At 41.4% G+C, this 16038-nt stretch overlaps 1 protein-coding gene across 1 annotated transcript in view; it reads left to right on the top strand.

Moving 5' to 3' along the window:
• mgat5b (alpha-1,6-mannosylglycoprotein 6-beta-N-acetylglucosaminyltransferase B) overlaps window positions 1–16038 on the top strand; it is a 500752-nt gene that overhangs the window by 171186 nt on the left and 313528 nt on the right. Inside the window, 1 exon segment of the mRNA XM_078401040.1 lies at window positions 10446–10576. Within this exon segment, the coding sequence (XP_078257166.1) occupies window positions 10446–10576 (131 nt within the window).

A 16038-nucleotide genomic window follows, 5' to 3' on the forward strand; every position in this document is an offset into this window, starting at 1 on the left:
GCTTGGTAAATGTAAAAATTGTCCCAAGTGGGTGTAGGATAGTGTTAATGTACAGGGATCGCTGGTTGGCGCGGACCCGGTTTAATAAACGAAACTAAACTACTAATACTGAAATCTCAGAACAAAACATGGGCGGCAATGCAGGTCCCGTCAATGTGATCGTAGACATAACATTTTCCTTGCCTGCATGGTATCAGAAGGGAACAGAATAATCATATTTTGGTCTCAAAGCAAAGAAACTACCTTTAAACATCTTTAAATATACTCATTGATGCAATATTCGGAATAGATTTCCAAAGGAGAGACACACAAAGGATTCATATTCTTTGAGTTGACTATGCAGCTTTCCATGTTTTACAATAAAATTCTTGCCTTAAAGTACTGACAACAAAAATCTGACCATTATGCAAGCATGATGTCGCAAGATGCATCAGGAACAATTGTTGTATTTTGGAATTGTTCATTCTTTGGAAACGCGGAAATTTTGGGAAAACTAATGCCTCAGTTCTTAAAATATTCTATTCTTGTGCTAAAATTGGAATTGGACGAGGTTTTTTTTCCATTTACAGCTTTTCATTTTCGTTGCTGTCTTGTCTACTGTGTCCATCCTTTAGCTGCCCTTACTTACAACCCGCCAGATTAATATCCAAGCGATTTCCCATAATTATAACCCACTGAACGTAATTATGAAAGCCCCATTTGCCACGCAGGAAGCTCGCTGTTTAGGGCAATTCAAAAGGTTTTTTGAACTTCACTCTGAATACTTGAAACACATTTCTCCTGAACCACTGCTGTAATAACTCCATTGATTTCAGACGAATTGAGGTGTTTAGTTTAGTTTCGAGATACAGCATAGAAGCAGATCCATTAGCCTACTTAGTCCATGCCATCCATTACCCGTTCACACTAGTTCGATGTTATCCCACTTTTACATTCACTCCCTACACACTAGGGGTAATTTTACAGAGGTCAATTAACTTACAAATCTGCACGTCTTTGGGATGTGGGAGGAAATAGGTTTAAGGTCTTTTTCTTGAAAATCAGCATTTGGATTTCCTTGTAGAAACATAGAAAATAGGTGCAGGAGTAGGCTATTCGGCCCTTCAAGTCAGCACCACCATTCAATATGATCATGGCTGATCATCTAGAAACAGTACCCTGTTCCTGCTTTCTCCTCATATCCCTTGATTCCGTTAGCCCTAAGGGCTATATCTAACTCTCTCTTGAATACTTCCAGGGAATTGGTCTCCACTGCCTTCTGTGGCAGAGAATTCGACAGATTCACACCTCTCTGGGTAAAAAAGGTTTTCCTCATCTCAGTCCTAAATGGCCTACCCCTTATTCTTAAACTGTGACCCCTGGTTCTGAACTCCCCTAACATGGGGATTTTTTCCTGCATCTCGCCTGTCCAACCCCTTAAGAATTTTATATGTTTCTATAAGATCCCCTCTCATCCTTTTAAATTCTAGTGAATACAAGCCCAGTCGACGTATGTCATCATATGTCAGTCATCATATGTCAGTCCAGCCATCCCGGAAATTAACCTGGTGAACCTACTCTGCACTCCCTCAATAGCAAGAATGTCCTTCCTCAAATTAGGAGACCAAAACTGCACACAACTACAACTTGTATCCACAAGGATTACAGTTGAACCTCTGTAACCATTTCTAGGCATCACACATCAAAAAAGACCTGAAGGGCTTGGAGAGGGTGCAAAGGTATTTTGTAGAATGGTAACAAAGATAATGGGTTTCCATTTATTCAGCAAATCTGAGATGCTATAATTATTAACTTTACGGAGATGGTTAAAATGGTTTATTTACGGTATTCAAAAATTCTGGGGTTTTTTCCACTGTTACCACTCGCACTAGGGATCTTACCCAGAACACATGGGGTTTAATAGTTGTAAAAATAGCTAATGGGGTTTCGTAGTATGTTTACACAGTAAACTATGATAAATGGAATTAAATTATCTGAAATCAACATGAAGGCACTTTCATTTGAAGCCTTCCATGATGAATTAGCTCTTTACTTGAAAAGGTTCAATTAATCACAGAAGACCATTTGGGGTCTATGGTGGCTCCATCCATCCTAGCCCTGTCTTTATTTATCTGTGCACCTTTAGCTGATTCTCTCTTATGCATGCTCATCAACTCTCCTTGGATTCATAGTCACAAAATGCTGGAGTAACTCGGTGTGACCTGCTCAGTTACTCCAGCATTTTGTGTTGACCTAATGAGTTGCTCCAGCATTTTGTATCGCTCTTTGGCATAACCCAACTTCTGCAGTTTAGTTCAGAGATACAGCGTGGAAACAGGCACTTCGGCCCACTGAGTCCATGCCAACCAGCAATCCCCGTACACTTACAGAACACTACACTACCCACTAGGGACAATTTACAATTATACCAAGCTAATTAATCTCCAAACTGTATGTCTTTGGATTGTGGGAGGAAACCGGGAATCCCAATGAAAACCCACGCAGGTCAAACATACAAAACATCACACAGAACATCCAAACTCCGTACAGACTGCACCCATAGTCTGGATTGAACCCGAGTCTCTGGTGCTGTAAGGCGGCAACTCTACTACTGTGCCACCTTTCTTTTTATTACTCCTTGGATTCATGTTGCTATGAGCCTATATAAGAAGGAACACTGGCAAATTAATTTACTTGCACATCATAATATTATAGGTGGAACCTCCAGCATCTGGTGGATATCCATGTAACCATAGTGAGATTGTGAAAACTCCACATAGAGCAACCCAGGTCAGGATTAAACCAGGTCCCTGAATATATGAAACAGCAGTAATTCTTGCTGCGCACCAATTTATGCAGCCCCTTGGGCTCTTTGTTGTTGGCCAGTAAGTGAGGGTACTTATTTAATCTGGGAGCAGTATGGTGCTACAGTGGTGCAGCGATAGAACTGCTACCTCACAGCGCTAGTGACCCGGGGTCGATCCTGACTATGGGTGCTGTCTGTACGGAGTTTGCAGTTTCACTCTGTGACCATGTGGCTTTACTCTGGGTGCTCCGGTTTCCTCCCACATTCTAAAAATATGCAGGTTTTTACGTTAATTGACTCCTGTAAATTGGGATAACATGGAACTAGTACAGGTGACAATGGTCGGTGTAGACTAGATGAACTGAAGGGCAAGTTTCCATGTTGTATCTCTAAACTTAACTAAACAGGCATACTTACAGACTCATCCATGCCGATCAAAATGTCCCATCCAAGCGAGTCCAATTTGCCTATGCCTGGCTCATGTCCCTCTGAAGAAGGGTTCTGACCCAAAACCTCACCTATTGCTTTACTCCAGAGATGCTGCCTGACCTGCTGGGTTACTCTAGCATTTTATATCTATCTTACATATTCTTCTAAACCTTTCCTCTCCCTCAGCCAAGTGAGGTCCTTCTTTTTTCACTCTGCCAAAGGCGATTCTTCATTTTAAATCTATTTGTAAATGTAATTCTTTATTATGTTTCTCTAATCTGAGTTGGTTGTTCTTTTGACTATCTGTTTATCCAGTATGTGACGGCTGGTTCTTTCAAAGGCATCCCATCTGTCTTCTGTTCATGTGTTATTAAACATCATTATCCAAACCATTTGTCTCAATTCTCTCCGCATCTCTTTGAATTTAAGCTTCATCTAGTTCTAAGCCTGGCTCCTGCTGTTTGGTACAATTGTGTCCCTGATCATGTTAAACTTGATCATTCTAAGACAAATGGTCGCAGAGGATGTTTGATTTCTATTTCTTATTTCTTATATTAATCTGAATGCTGGGTCAAGATAATTACTGCCTCTGCAACTTTTACTTGCACACTAAGTCATCAAATATTTTATGTTATTATTTCTCAGAATACTTGGGCATTACCATTTATAAGAATATATCACTCACTCTTAAATGCAAGGCGGAAGAATAATTCTATCATATTTTCTATTTAGTGTATCTAAAAGGTTAATAAATAACTAGTATTAAATTCCTTTATTTCACTGTCAACATTTCAAAATGAGGAGAGGTATGCTTTCTCATGGAGTCATAGAGTCAAACATCACAGAAATAGGCCCTTCGGCCCAACTCGTTTATGCCGCCCAATCCTATTTGCCCATGTTTGGCCCATATCCCTCTAAACCTTTCCTATCTATGTGTCAGATCAAATGTCTTTTAAATGTTGTTATTGTACCTGCCTCAACTACTCCCTTTGGCAGCTCATTCCATATACCCACCACCCTCTGAGTGAAAGAGTTGCACCTCAGCTTCCTATTGAATCTTTCCACTCGCACCTTAAATCTGTGTCCTCTCATTCTTGATCCACCTGCCCTGGGAAATCCCCCCTCTATGCATTCACCCTATCTATGCCCCTTTTGTACATTTTTGTAAGATCACCTCTCAGCCTCCTGCTGTTCGAGGAATTTAGTCTTAGCCTGCCCAACCTCTCTCTCCGTATCGCTTGTGTTCTGGCAACATCCATGTAACTCTTCTTTGCATCATTCCTATAGCAAGGTGACCAAAACTGTACACAATACTCTAAATGCAGCCTCACCAACATACTTCTGCATGAAAACAAACAAAACTAAATTGAAAAAAACTGGTGAAAGAAATTTAAAAAAGAATACAGATGCTGGAAATCTGAAATTAAAAATAGGAAATGTTGGGAAAGATCAGTGGGTCAGGCAGATCCTTCAACTGTCCATTTTCCTACCCAGGTGCTGCCTGATGTGCTGTGTTCCTTCAGCAACACGGCTACATATTCCAGCATCTCTTGTATCTCTTTTATATTTCAGTTCTTTATATTTTCTAAACAGTTGCTGAGTTGGCATGTGAACTGCCTGATTCTTTAAAGTCATTTCAAAAGAGCACATGAATTATATATTTCTCCAATTCTGATAAATTTTTAATTGAAACATTTTTAAACCTGCTGGACTCAAAATACAACAATTGTTCCTGATGCATCTTGCGACATCATGCTTGCATAATGGTCAGATTTTTGTTGTCAGTACTTTAAGGCAAGAATTTTATTGTAAAACATGGAAAGCTGCATAGTCAACTCAAAGAATATGAATCCTTTGTGTGTCTCTCCTTTGGAAATCTATTCCGAATATTGCATCAATGAGTATATTTAAAGATGTTTAAAGGTAATTTTGTTGCCAATCATCTTTCCTTGTAAATAAACAAAAAATGCTGAAGCAACTCAGCGAGTCGGGCAGCATCTCTGGAAAAAACGAATAGGTGACGTCTCAGGTCTTCAGTCGGATGAAGGGTCTAGACCCGAAATGTCACCTATTTCTTTTCTCCAGAGATACTGCCTGACCTGCTGAGTTACTCCAGCATTTTGTGTCTATCTTTGATGTAAACCAGCATCTGCACTTCTTTCCTACACACATTTTCTTGTATAATGCAAGTATTTATGTTATTAAGCAAAACACAAAATTCTGGAGGCACTCTGTGGATCAGACAGCATTGGTGGAGGGAATGGACAGGTGACATTTTGGGTCAGGACCCTTCTTCAAACTGGAGTCTTCAAGGTCTGCAAAGGATCCGATCTAAAACATCGCCGACCCATCCACAGTTCCCCGTGTCTCTATTTACGTTGCGATTATGGTATTATTGTGAGATTGGAATTTCTAAAAACATTTCTAATCAGCAATGTTTCTCAAGAATCCCTTTCAAAGTTCTCACAAATGCCATCTTATTTATTCCATTTTTTAAAAAAAAGATTAAAGCAATTCTTTTCATGAGTCTAGAGAATTGTAATTATTTGACATATTGTGTGGGAATAGATATTATTTATTATTAGGGGAATGTCAAGAGGCAGCTGAGATGTTTTTTCTTCCATCTCAGCATGGTTATCAGTTCCCAAAATAAAGATGCATTACAAACATTTCAAAAGACATTTATGAGAAGCTGAATTGAATTTGTGCCTTTTGTGAGTTCTATTTTTAAAATTAAGCATTTTGATGCTATTGTTTTTGTTTAATGTTATATTTGCTGTACTGAATTTGAGCACTGGCTAATGTAGAGTCATACAGCAAGGAAACAGGCCCTTCTGCCCAACTCATCCACGCTGACCTTAATGCCCCATCTAAGCTAGTCCTGTGTGCCCATATTTGGCCTATATCCCTCTAAACCTTTCCTATCTACAGTATACATCGTCCAAGTGTCTTTTAAGTGTTGTTCTAGTATCTGCCTCAACTACTTCCTCTGACAGCTTGTTCCATATACCCACCACCCACTGTGTAAAAATAGTTGCCCCTCAGGTTGCTGTTAAATCTTTCCCCTCTCGCTTTTAACACATGTGCTCAAGTTCTTGATAACCCTGCATAGAAAAAGTGACAGAGTGTCGGAAACAGGCCCTTCAAAACCCATGCGGTCACAGGGAGAACGTGCAAAGTCCACACAGGCAGCATCCGAGGTCAGGATTGAGCTCACGTCTCTGGCGCTGCTAGGTTCCAGCTCTATCAACTGTGCCCTGTGCTACCCTCGATGTTGTGTTCGATAATTCTGAAAATTGAAATATGTTAAATAAAGAAGCTGATTCATGAGGAACACTGTGCTGACATTTGTCTTCCAAACTGCCAGCAACAGGTTGGGGCCAATCCTTCAGTGGGAACAATCTAAACTCAATTAATATATTGACAATCTGCAAGCTTGATAACTTCCTAATTAGCTTTGCAAGCCAATTAATCTGTCATATTGTAAATGATGTGCAATACTAGATCCCTTTGGGTTATTAAACTTCTGGAACTAATTAAAATAGTGCTGAATTTTCACTTCAGCCTCTCTGGCACACACAGTTTTAATATAATCAACATCAAATCTTCATTACATTGTTTCTGCAGATTCTCCGAAGGCAATTCTGGCATTTTAATAGAACGTTATAGAAAGCCAGTCTCATCTCCATTTGCACATTTATTTGTTTTTAAAATTATGGATGAGGAATTGTTAATCGGTGTATGAACCAGACTGGAAAAAAGGTGATCATTTTGCTGAATTCCTACAGTCAGTCTGCCTTGGCCTATGCGATCTCCCGGTTGCCAAACAATTTTAACTCCCCGTCCCATTCCCAAACTGACCTTTCTGTCCTGGGCCTCCTCCACTGTCAGAGTGTGACCACATGCAAATTGGAGGAACAGCACCTCATATTTTGCTTGGGCAGCTTACAACCCAGGCGTATGAACATTGATTTCTCTCATTCCAAGTATCTCCTGCGTTCCTTCCCCCCCTCTCTCCCTCCTCTCCCATATTAGTCATCCTACTAGTTCCACTGTTCGCATCCTTGTATCCCTGTCATTTGCACATCTTCCCCAGCCAACATTGGGCCATAATGACCACCCTTCCTGAGGTCAGCTGTTGCCAGCCCTGTTTTGCTTTGGCCTTCTCTATCTTTCAGTCTGAGGAAAGGTTCTTTTCCCGAGAGCTGCTGCCTGACCCGCTGAGTTACTGCAGCATTTTGTGTCTATCTTTGGAAAAATGTGATGCATGACAGTATGATGCACAATTGAAAATAAATGAACATAAAACAAAAATGATGGCCTACTTCTGCTCCTCTGACTTATGACATGAAAAATAACCTGGTACAATATTTGTAGCACCACTGAGCAAAACAAATAGTGCTGGAAGAACTCAGTGGGTCAGGCAGCATCTTCGGAGGAAAATGTTAGGTAACGTTTCGGGTTTAGACCCTTCTCCAGACTGCCTAAAGAAGGACCCCAATATAATGATTGCCAATATTGTTCACAGACTATCCTTATACCAAGTACCCTTCTCACTAATGTGGCCCCCTAAGCTGATATCCCTTCCCTCGTTTGAGGGCATCTCCACCAGACCCTGCCCCCCCCCCCCCCCCCCCAATGTGCAAGAGCGGAAGGTCCCTAGACTGTGGTCCTCCCCCACAGTGCCTTGGTGTTGACAGCACCATGCTTCAGTGCTTCCCTAAGCACGTACTCCTGCAGTCTGGAGCAGGCCTGTCGGCAACATTCCCCGATGGACATCTCACTTTGTCAACAAGTTTCGGGCAGACCGAAGAACGTCTTTTACCGAGTTGCTTTCTTTTCTAACCACAGGTGCTGCTTGACCTGCCGAGTCCCTCCAGCAGATTCAGAGATAGCGTCTCTCTCTCCCTCTGTATGAGGCTTCTAAAACATTTCACTTCTTATGATTAATGTTGGAATTGTGGAAAAGAGTGCAATATTTAATACATATTGATATTTAAATCACTGTATCGTCTGTCTTTTTAAAAACTATTTTCTGTCCCATACAACATATTACGTACATAACTCTGCAAGATGGTAACCATCAGGAATGTTTAATTTACTTGGCCCATGGCGACCGGCTTTAATAGAGGCAATAAAACTGACAGTTTCCAAGGTGGCATGAAGTGATTATTAGCAAGTTTGCTGTCAGTTACAATCTAATAAGTTTTTGGGAGGACATTGAATTTTAGTCAGTGATAATGGTTTAGCCCTGAAGCATTCAGTTAACGTGAAGTATTTCATCTCATTGCGAAATAACTCAGTACAGTGCATTCTGTGACTTGGCTGGCAAACCTGAAACAGATCATGGCCACGTAAGAGATGTAAAGCAGAGTTCAGCTATGCTTTCTATCTTCCAATTGAGAGAATCTGCCAGTCTTTATTTTAGACTCTTGAGATACAGCATGGAAACTGGTCCTTCGGCCCACCGAGTCCGTGCCGACCAGTGATCACCTTGTACTTTCCTACACACTGGGGACAATTTATAGGTTTACCCAAGCCAATTAATCTACAAACCTCTATGTCTTTAGAGCGTTGGAGGAAATCAGAGCACCCGGAGAAAATCCACTTGGTCACAGGGTGAACATACAAACTCCGTACGGACAACACGCGTAGTCAGGATTGAACCCAGGACTCTGGTGCTGTGAGGCAGCAACTCTCCCTTTGAGCCTCTGTGCCACCGCTAAACTTCTTGATATCAGCATTTTGTGTCATCCTTGTTTTCTGTTTGTGAATTATTGCACAAGGCCAAATCTGACACCAGCTTGATGAGGTTTCAAATGGGTGTTGAAGATTTGAGGGATGTATGATCGATATGCACTTGGTGGGCCAAAGGGCCTGTTTCCATGCTCTATCTCTAAACTTTAGGATTTGGAGGTGGGAGGAACATTTAGTTGAACGGCAGGATTATCCAAAATGCAGGCATTCGGACAGGACAGTTAGTTGCCTGGCAATGCTGTGCCAAAAATTGCCCTTCCACAAGGAAGTTGCCTTTTGTGCACACTGATTCTAAACATCTTGATCAGGTTAATCCAACCTCCAGGGAAGTAACTACCAATTTTGTCCTATTTTAAGGCATGCACTCATCCCTTAAAAAATATTCTACAGCTGTATCTTGTCGTGTGACACTGCTTCTGGGGATCAGAGCTATGAAGATAAATGAGAGTAGGAATGAGAGTAGTAATGCCCATGGTGCCCAGACCAGTAGCATCATCCAAGGGAGCCAATGCCACTGTTTGTGAATAAGCACAAACACATTTTACAGCAGCATTTATATCGTCTTCGAAACAATCAGGGAGTTTGCTAGTGTGCTTTAAATACCCTCAAAACAGGGTAGAGAGATTTTGAGGCCTTTCATTCAAGAAAGTAACGAGGTAAAGAAGTCTCATGGTATGCCCATCTTCATTGGCTGGGGGCATTGATTATAAGAGTCAGGAAGTCATGATGCAGCTCTCTAAGACTTTGGTTAGGCTGCATTTGGAGTATCGTGGGCAATTCTGGTAATATGGAGGCTTTAAGGAGGATGCAGAAGAGGTTTACCAGAATGCTGCCTGGATTAAGAGGCATCAGCTACAGGGAGAGGTTGGACAAACTTGAATTGGTTTCTCTATAATGCCCGAGGCTGGGAGAGACCTGATAGAAATATATAAAATTAGGGGAGGCATAAATAAGGTAGACAGTCAGAACTTTTTTTCTAGGATGGATATGTCAAGGATTAGAAGGTACAGCTTTATGAGTGGGACAAAGGTTAAAGGAGATCTGGGAAGCGAGTTATTTTACACAGAGAGTGGGGGGTGTCTGGACTGCGCTACCAGGGGTGGCAATGGAGGCAGATACGATAGTTGTTTAAATGGCTTTTAGATAGGTGTCTTGATATGCTGGGACTGGAGGGATATGGATCATGTGTGAGCAGATAAGATTAGTTTATCTTGGCATCATGTTCAGCACAGACTTTGTGAGCTGAAGGGCCAGTACCTGTTGTGGTACTTTCCTATCTTCTATGTTTATTACACAATGGAGGAGATGTAAATTGATCAACAAATGGATTATCAGAAGTTTATATTTCTAGTCTGAATAAATATTCAGAAATGTAATAATTGTGTAATAATCTTAATATTCATTACCAATTTTTAAAATCCTTATTTGTTAACAGATTATAATTGTTTTGTATTTGTTTTGTGTTCTTTCACAGTTTCCAACATGCTGGTTTACTGGAGAAGATACAAGCCATTGCCCAGAATGTTTCAAACCTAACAATCAAAATGGAGCAGTTTATGCAAGCAAACCTAATGGCCGGTAGAGAAGGTGCCTTCTCTGGGAAAGGTACGTTATTTTACTGACATCCAACTCAACCCCAGCCCATTGGGAAACCCATGCACTGTAAGGCTGATCCAGTTATTGGGATTTGGGAAGTTGGTTAATCTGATTACACATCCTTACTCCACATACCATTTTAAGGTTCAAAATGATATTTGAATTTGCATTGATTTTTGAAGTAAGAATCTATTTCATATTTGATAACTAATTCATATTTCTGAATGTGCTCATTTGATTTCATGTAGCTTAATTCAACAATTGTCACAGTTCTTAGGAACGGAGACACATTCAAGGCTTCATTGAATACCTGCTTTGAACAATTGTACTTTGATGGTTTCAGATTAGATTTATTTGCTATGCTTAGCAGCCACTTTAGATGTACTGTATCATCGGTAAATATAAAATGCAGCAGACTTCATTTGAAGCAGTATAGAATTAATTACCAAGAGGGTTACAAATTTGTTTTGGTTACAGTGCAAAAAAGGCACGGTGAATCTGCAGCCCATTTTTTACACTGCCCAATTTTCTTCTATAAAGTCACATAAAAAGAAGGTGACTTATTGTTAACCGTTTCGTGCTGAAGCTAAACGCAAATTCATATCCTGAACTTTGAGCAGGGGCTATTCTATATAGATTCTTACATTTGCCACTTTATATATTTGGATTGGACAATTAACGACCTGTCATCACCTCTACATCCTTGGAGGACTGAGGAAATTTAGCATGGACTCTTACAAACTTCTACAGATGCAACGTAGAATGCATCACAGCTTGCTTTAGAAACAGCTGTCTAAGACTGGAAGAAATTGCGGAGAATTGTCGATGTAGCCCAGTCCATCACACAGACAAGACTTCCCACAATTGACTCAATCTGCACTTCACACCAGAAAAGCAGCCAACATAATCAGAGACCTCCCACCCTGCCCATTCCTCCTCCTCCCTGCTCCCGTCAGGCAAAAGATATAGAAGCTTGAAAGCGCGCACCACCAGACTCAGAAATAGCTTCTTCCCCTTTGTTATCAAGCTTCTAAACAGACCTTATGCCAGGGCACTGTCTGATTCATCTTGACACCATTGAGACCATTGGACTCTGTCTAAGGCACTGATGCTCTACAATGCTGGGATCTATAATCTGTACTCTGTACTTTTCCCTTTGCAGTACCTATTGAACCTAGGTTTGACTTGATTGCATTCAAGTTGAGTATTTGCATTTATGATGAGTGTCAGGGGCTATGGGGGGAAGGCAGGAGAAAGGGGTTGAGAGAGAAAGATAGATCAGTCATGATTGAATGGCAGCATAGACTTGATGGGCAGAATGGCCTAATTCTGCTCCTACAATTTATGAACTTATGAACATGTATTGTATTATCTAATCTGATTGGATCACATGCAAAACAAATCTTTCTTTCTTTCTTTCTTTCTATCATTTTATTTCGTACATGTTAAAAGACATCAATTAAAAAACAAAATAAACAAAAAAACAGAAGAAATACAAAGAATTTCATCCATAACTTAACGTCTTTACATGTGCGAAAAGGAGTAGGAAGAAGTGTGAACTTATTTAATCCTACCCCCATTCCCTAATCAATATTTATCAAGTATTATCTATAATAACTAATACCTAAAATACATATATAACTGCATATATACTCACTCACCCCTACAATCATATGAATATACCTATTTACACAATTACCTATTTAATCTGCGAGTAATAATACTTTTAATCTTTTAATTTTACCTTGGTGCACGTGCCAATAATACACCTAAACTTATATAACACCATTGATTTTATTTATGATTAACATGATTCTTCCTTATGCTTACCATATTGTTTCTTTTCAAATACTTATTCACTTTTGCAATTAATTTCCCTCTTGATTTTATTGATTACTTGCCTTAGTTTTTGTTTCTTCCAAATGCTGGAATTATCTCCATTCTTTTTTTTATTTCTTTTTTAAATTATTTTTTTTACAATAGGTGCAGGAGTAGGCCATTCAGCCCTTCGAGCCAGCACCGCCATTCAATGCGATCATGGCTGATCACTCTCAATCAGTACCCCGTTCCTGCCTTCTCCCCATACCCCCTCACTCCGCTATCCTTAAGAGCTCTATCCAGCTCTCTCTTGAAAGCATCCAACGAACTGGCCTCCACTGCCTTCTGAGGCAGAGAATTCCACACCTTCACCACTCTCTGACTGAAAAAGTTCTTCCTCATCTCCGTTCTAAATGGCCTACCCCTTATTCTTAAACTGTGGCCCCTTGTTCTGGACTCCCCCAACATTGGGAACATGTTTCCTGCCTCTAATGTGTCCAATCCCCTAATTATCTTATATGTTTCAATAAGATCCCCCCTCATCCTTCTAAATTCTAGTGTATACAAGCCCAATCGCTCCAGCCTTTCAACATACGACAGTCCCGCCATTCCGGGAATTAACCTAGTGAACCTACGCTGCACGCCCTCCATAGCAAGAATATCTTTCCTCAAATTTGGAGACCAAAACTGCACACAATACTCCAGGTGCGGTCTCACCAGGGCCCGGTACAACTGTAGAAGGACCTCTTTGCTCCTATACTCAACTCCTCTTGTTATGAAGGCCAACATTCCATTGGCTTTCTTCACTGCCTGCTGTACCTGCATGCTTCCTTTCATTGACTGATGCACTAGGACACCCAGATCTCGTTGAACTCCCCCTCCTCCTAACTTGACACCATTCAGATAATAATCTGCCTTTCTATTCTTACTTCCAAAGTGAATAACCTCACACTTATCTACATTAAACTGCATCTGCCATGTATCTGCCCACTCACAAGACCTGTCCAAGTCACCCTGCAGCTTTATTGCATCTTCCTCACAATTCACACTACCCCCCAGCTTAGTATCATCTGCAAATTTGCTAATGGTACTTTTAATCCCTTCGTCTAAGTCATTAATGTATATCGTAAATAGCTGGGGTCCCAGCACCGAACCTTGCGGTACCCCACTGGTCACTGCCTCCCATTCCGAAAGGGACCCATTTATCCCCACTCTTTGCTTTCTGTCTGTCAACCAATTTTCTATCCATGTCAGTACCCTACCCCCCAATACCATGTGCCCTAATTTTGCCCACTAATCTCCTATGTGGGACCTTGTCGAAGGCTTTCTGAAAGTCGAGGTACACCACATCCTCTGACTCTCCCCTGTCAATTTTCCTAGTTACATCCTCAAAAAATTCCAGTAGATTTGTCAAGCATGATTTCCCCTTCGTAAATCCATGCTGACTCGGAATGATCCTGTTACTGCTATCCAAATGCTCAGCAATTTCGTCTTTTATAATTGACTCCAGCATGTTCCCCACCACTGATGTCAGACTAACTGGTCTATAATTACCCGTTTTCTCTCTCCCTCCTTTCTTAAAAAGTGGGATAACATTTGCTATCCTCCAATCCACAGGAACTGATCCTGAATCTATAGAACATTGAAAAATGATCTCCAATGCTTCCACTATTTCTAGAGCCACCTCCTTAAGTACCCTGGGATGCAGACCATCAGGCCCTGGGGATTTATCAGCCTTCAGTCCCATCAGTCTACCCAAAACCATTTCCTGCCTAATGTGGATTTCCTTCAGTTCCTCCATCACCCTAGGTTCTCCGGCCCCTAGAACATTTGGGAGATTGTGTGTATCTTCCTCAGTGAAGACAGATCCAAAGTAACGGTTTAACTCGTCTGCCATTTCTTTGTTCCCCATAATAAATTCCCCTGCTTCTGTCTTCAAGGGACCCACATTTGCCTTGACTATTTTTTTCCTCTTCACGTACCTAAAAAAACTTTTGCTATCCTCCTTTATATTATTGGCTAGTTTACCCTCGTACCTCATCTTTTCTCCCCGTATTGCCTTTTTAGTTAACTTTTGTTGCTCTTTAAAAGAGTCCCAATCCTCTGTCTTCCCACTCTTCTTTGCTATGTTATAGTTCCTCTCCTTAATTTTTATGCTGTCCCTGACTTCCCTTGTCAGCCACAGGTGTCTCTTACTCCCCTTAGAGTCTTTCCACCTCTTTGGAATAAATTGATCCTGCAACCTCTGCATTATTCCCAGGAATACCTGCCATTGCTGTTCTACCGTCTTCCCTGCTAGGGCCTCCTTCCAGTCAATTTTGGCCAGCTCCTGCCTCATGCCTCTGTAATCCCCTTTGCTATTCTGTAATAATGACACTTCCGATTTTCCCTTCTGCCTTTCCATTTGCAGAGTAAAACTTATCATGTTGTGATCACTGCCTCCTAATGGCTCTCTTACCTCTAGTCCCCTTATCAGATCAAGATCATTACACAACACTAAATCCAGAATTGCCTTCTCCCTGGTAGGCTCCAGTACAAGCTGTTCTAAGAATCCATCTCGAAGGCACTCTACAAACTCTCTTTGCTGGGGTCCATTTCCAACCTGATTTTCCCAGTCTACCTGCATGTTGAAATCTCCCATAACCACCGTAGCATTACATTTTTGACACGCCAATTTTATCTCCTGATTCAACTTGCACCCTATGTCGAGGCTACTGTTTGGGGGCCTATAGATAACTCCCATTAGGGTCTTTTTACCCTTACAATTTCTCATTTCTATCCATACTGATTCAACATCTCCTGATTCTATGTCACCCCTTACAAGGGAATGAATATCATTCCTTACCATCAGAGCAACCCCACCCCCTCTGCCCACCTGTCTGTCTTTTCTATACGTTGTGTACCCCTGAATATTCAGTTCCCAGCCCTGGTCCTCTTGTAGCCATGTCTCAGTGATCCCTACAACATCATACTTGCCCATGACTAACTGAGCCTCAAGCTCATCCACTTTATTTTTTATACTACGCGCATTTAAGTATAACACTTTAACTTCTGTATTTACCTCCCCTCTCACATCGGTCACAAATGGCCCTGCCCTTAATTTCTTTTCCCCTCTAGAACTTCTGTTCCCATTCTTCCGAGAGTCTTTTGCAATATCTCCTGTATTCCCTTTTACCTCATCTTCATATTCACAATTTGTTAACCCCTCCCCCCCACTACTTAGTTTAAAGCCACAGGTGTCGCACTAGCAAACCTGCCTGCCAGAATGTTTGTCCCCCTGCTGTTAAGATGTAACCCGTCCCTTTTGTACAAGTCACCCCTAGCCCAGAAGAGATCCCAGTGGTCCAGAAATCTAAATCCCTGCTCTCTGCACCATCCCCTCAGCCATAAATTTATACCCTCTATTTCTCTGTTCCTGGCCTCACCAGCACGAGGTACCGGCAGCAGTCCAGAGATAACCACTTTCGACGTCCTACTTCTCAGTCTTTTTCCTAACTCTCTAAACTCCCGCTGTAGCACCTCCTTCCTCTTCCGCCCGACGTCATTCGTGCCCACGTGCACAACGACTTCAGGTTGATCGCCTTCCCTCACTAGGATTTTCTGAAGCCGGTCCGTGATGTGTTGAACCCTGGCACCAGGGAGGCAACAGACCA

Source organism: Rhinoraja longicauda, chromosome 6 (assembly GCF_053455715.1).
Source record: "Rhinoraja longicauda isolate Sanriku21f chromosome 6, sRhiLon1.1, whole genome shotgun sequence".
Lineage (NCBI taxonomy): Eukaryota > Metazoa > Chordata > Chondrichthyes > Rajiformes > Arhynchobatidae > Rhinoraja > Rhinoraja longicauda.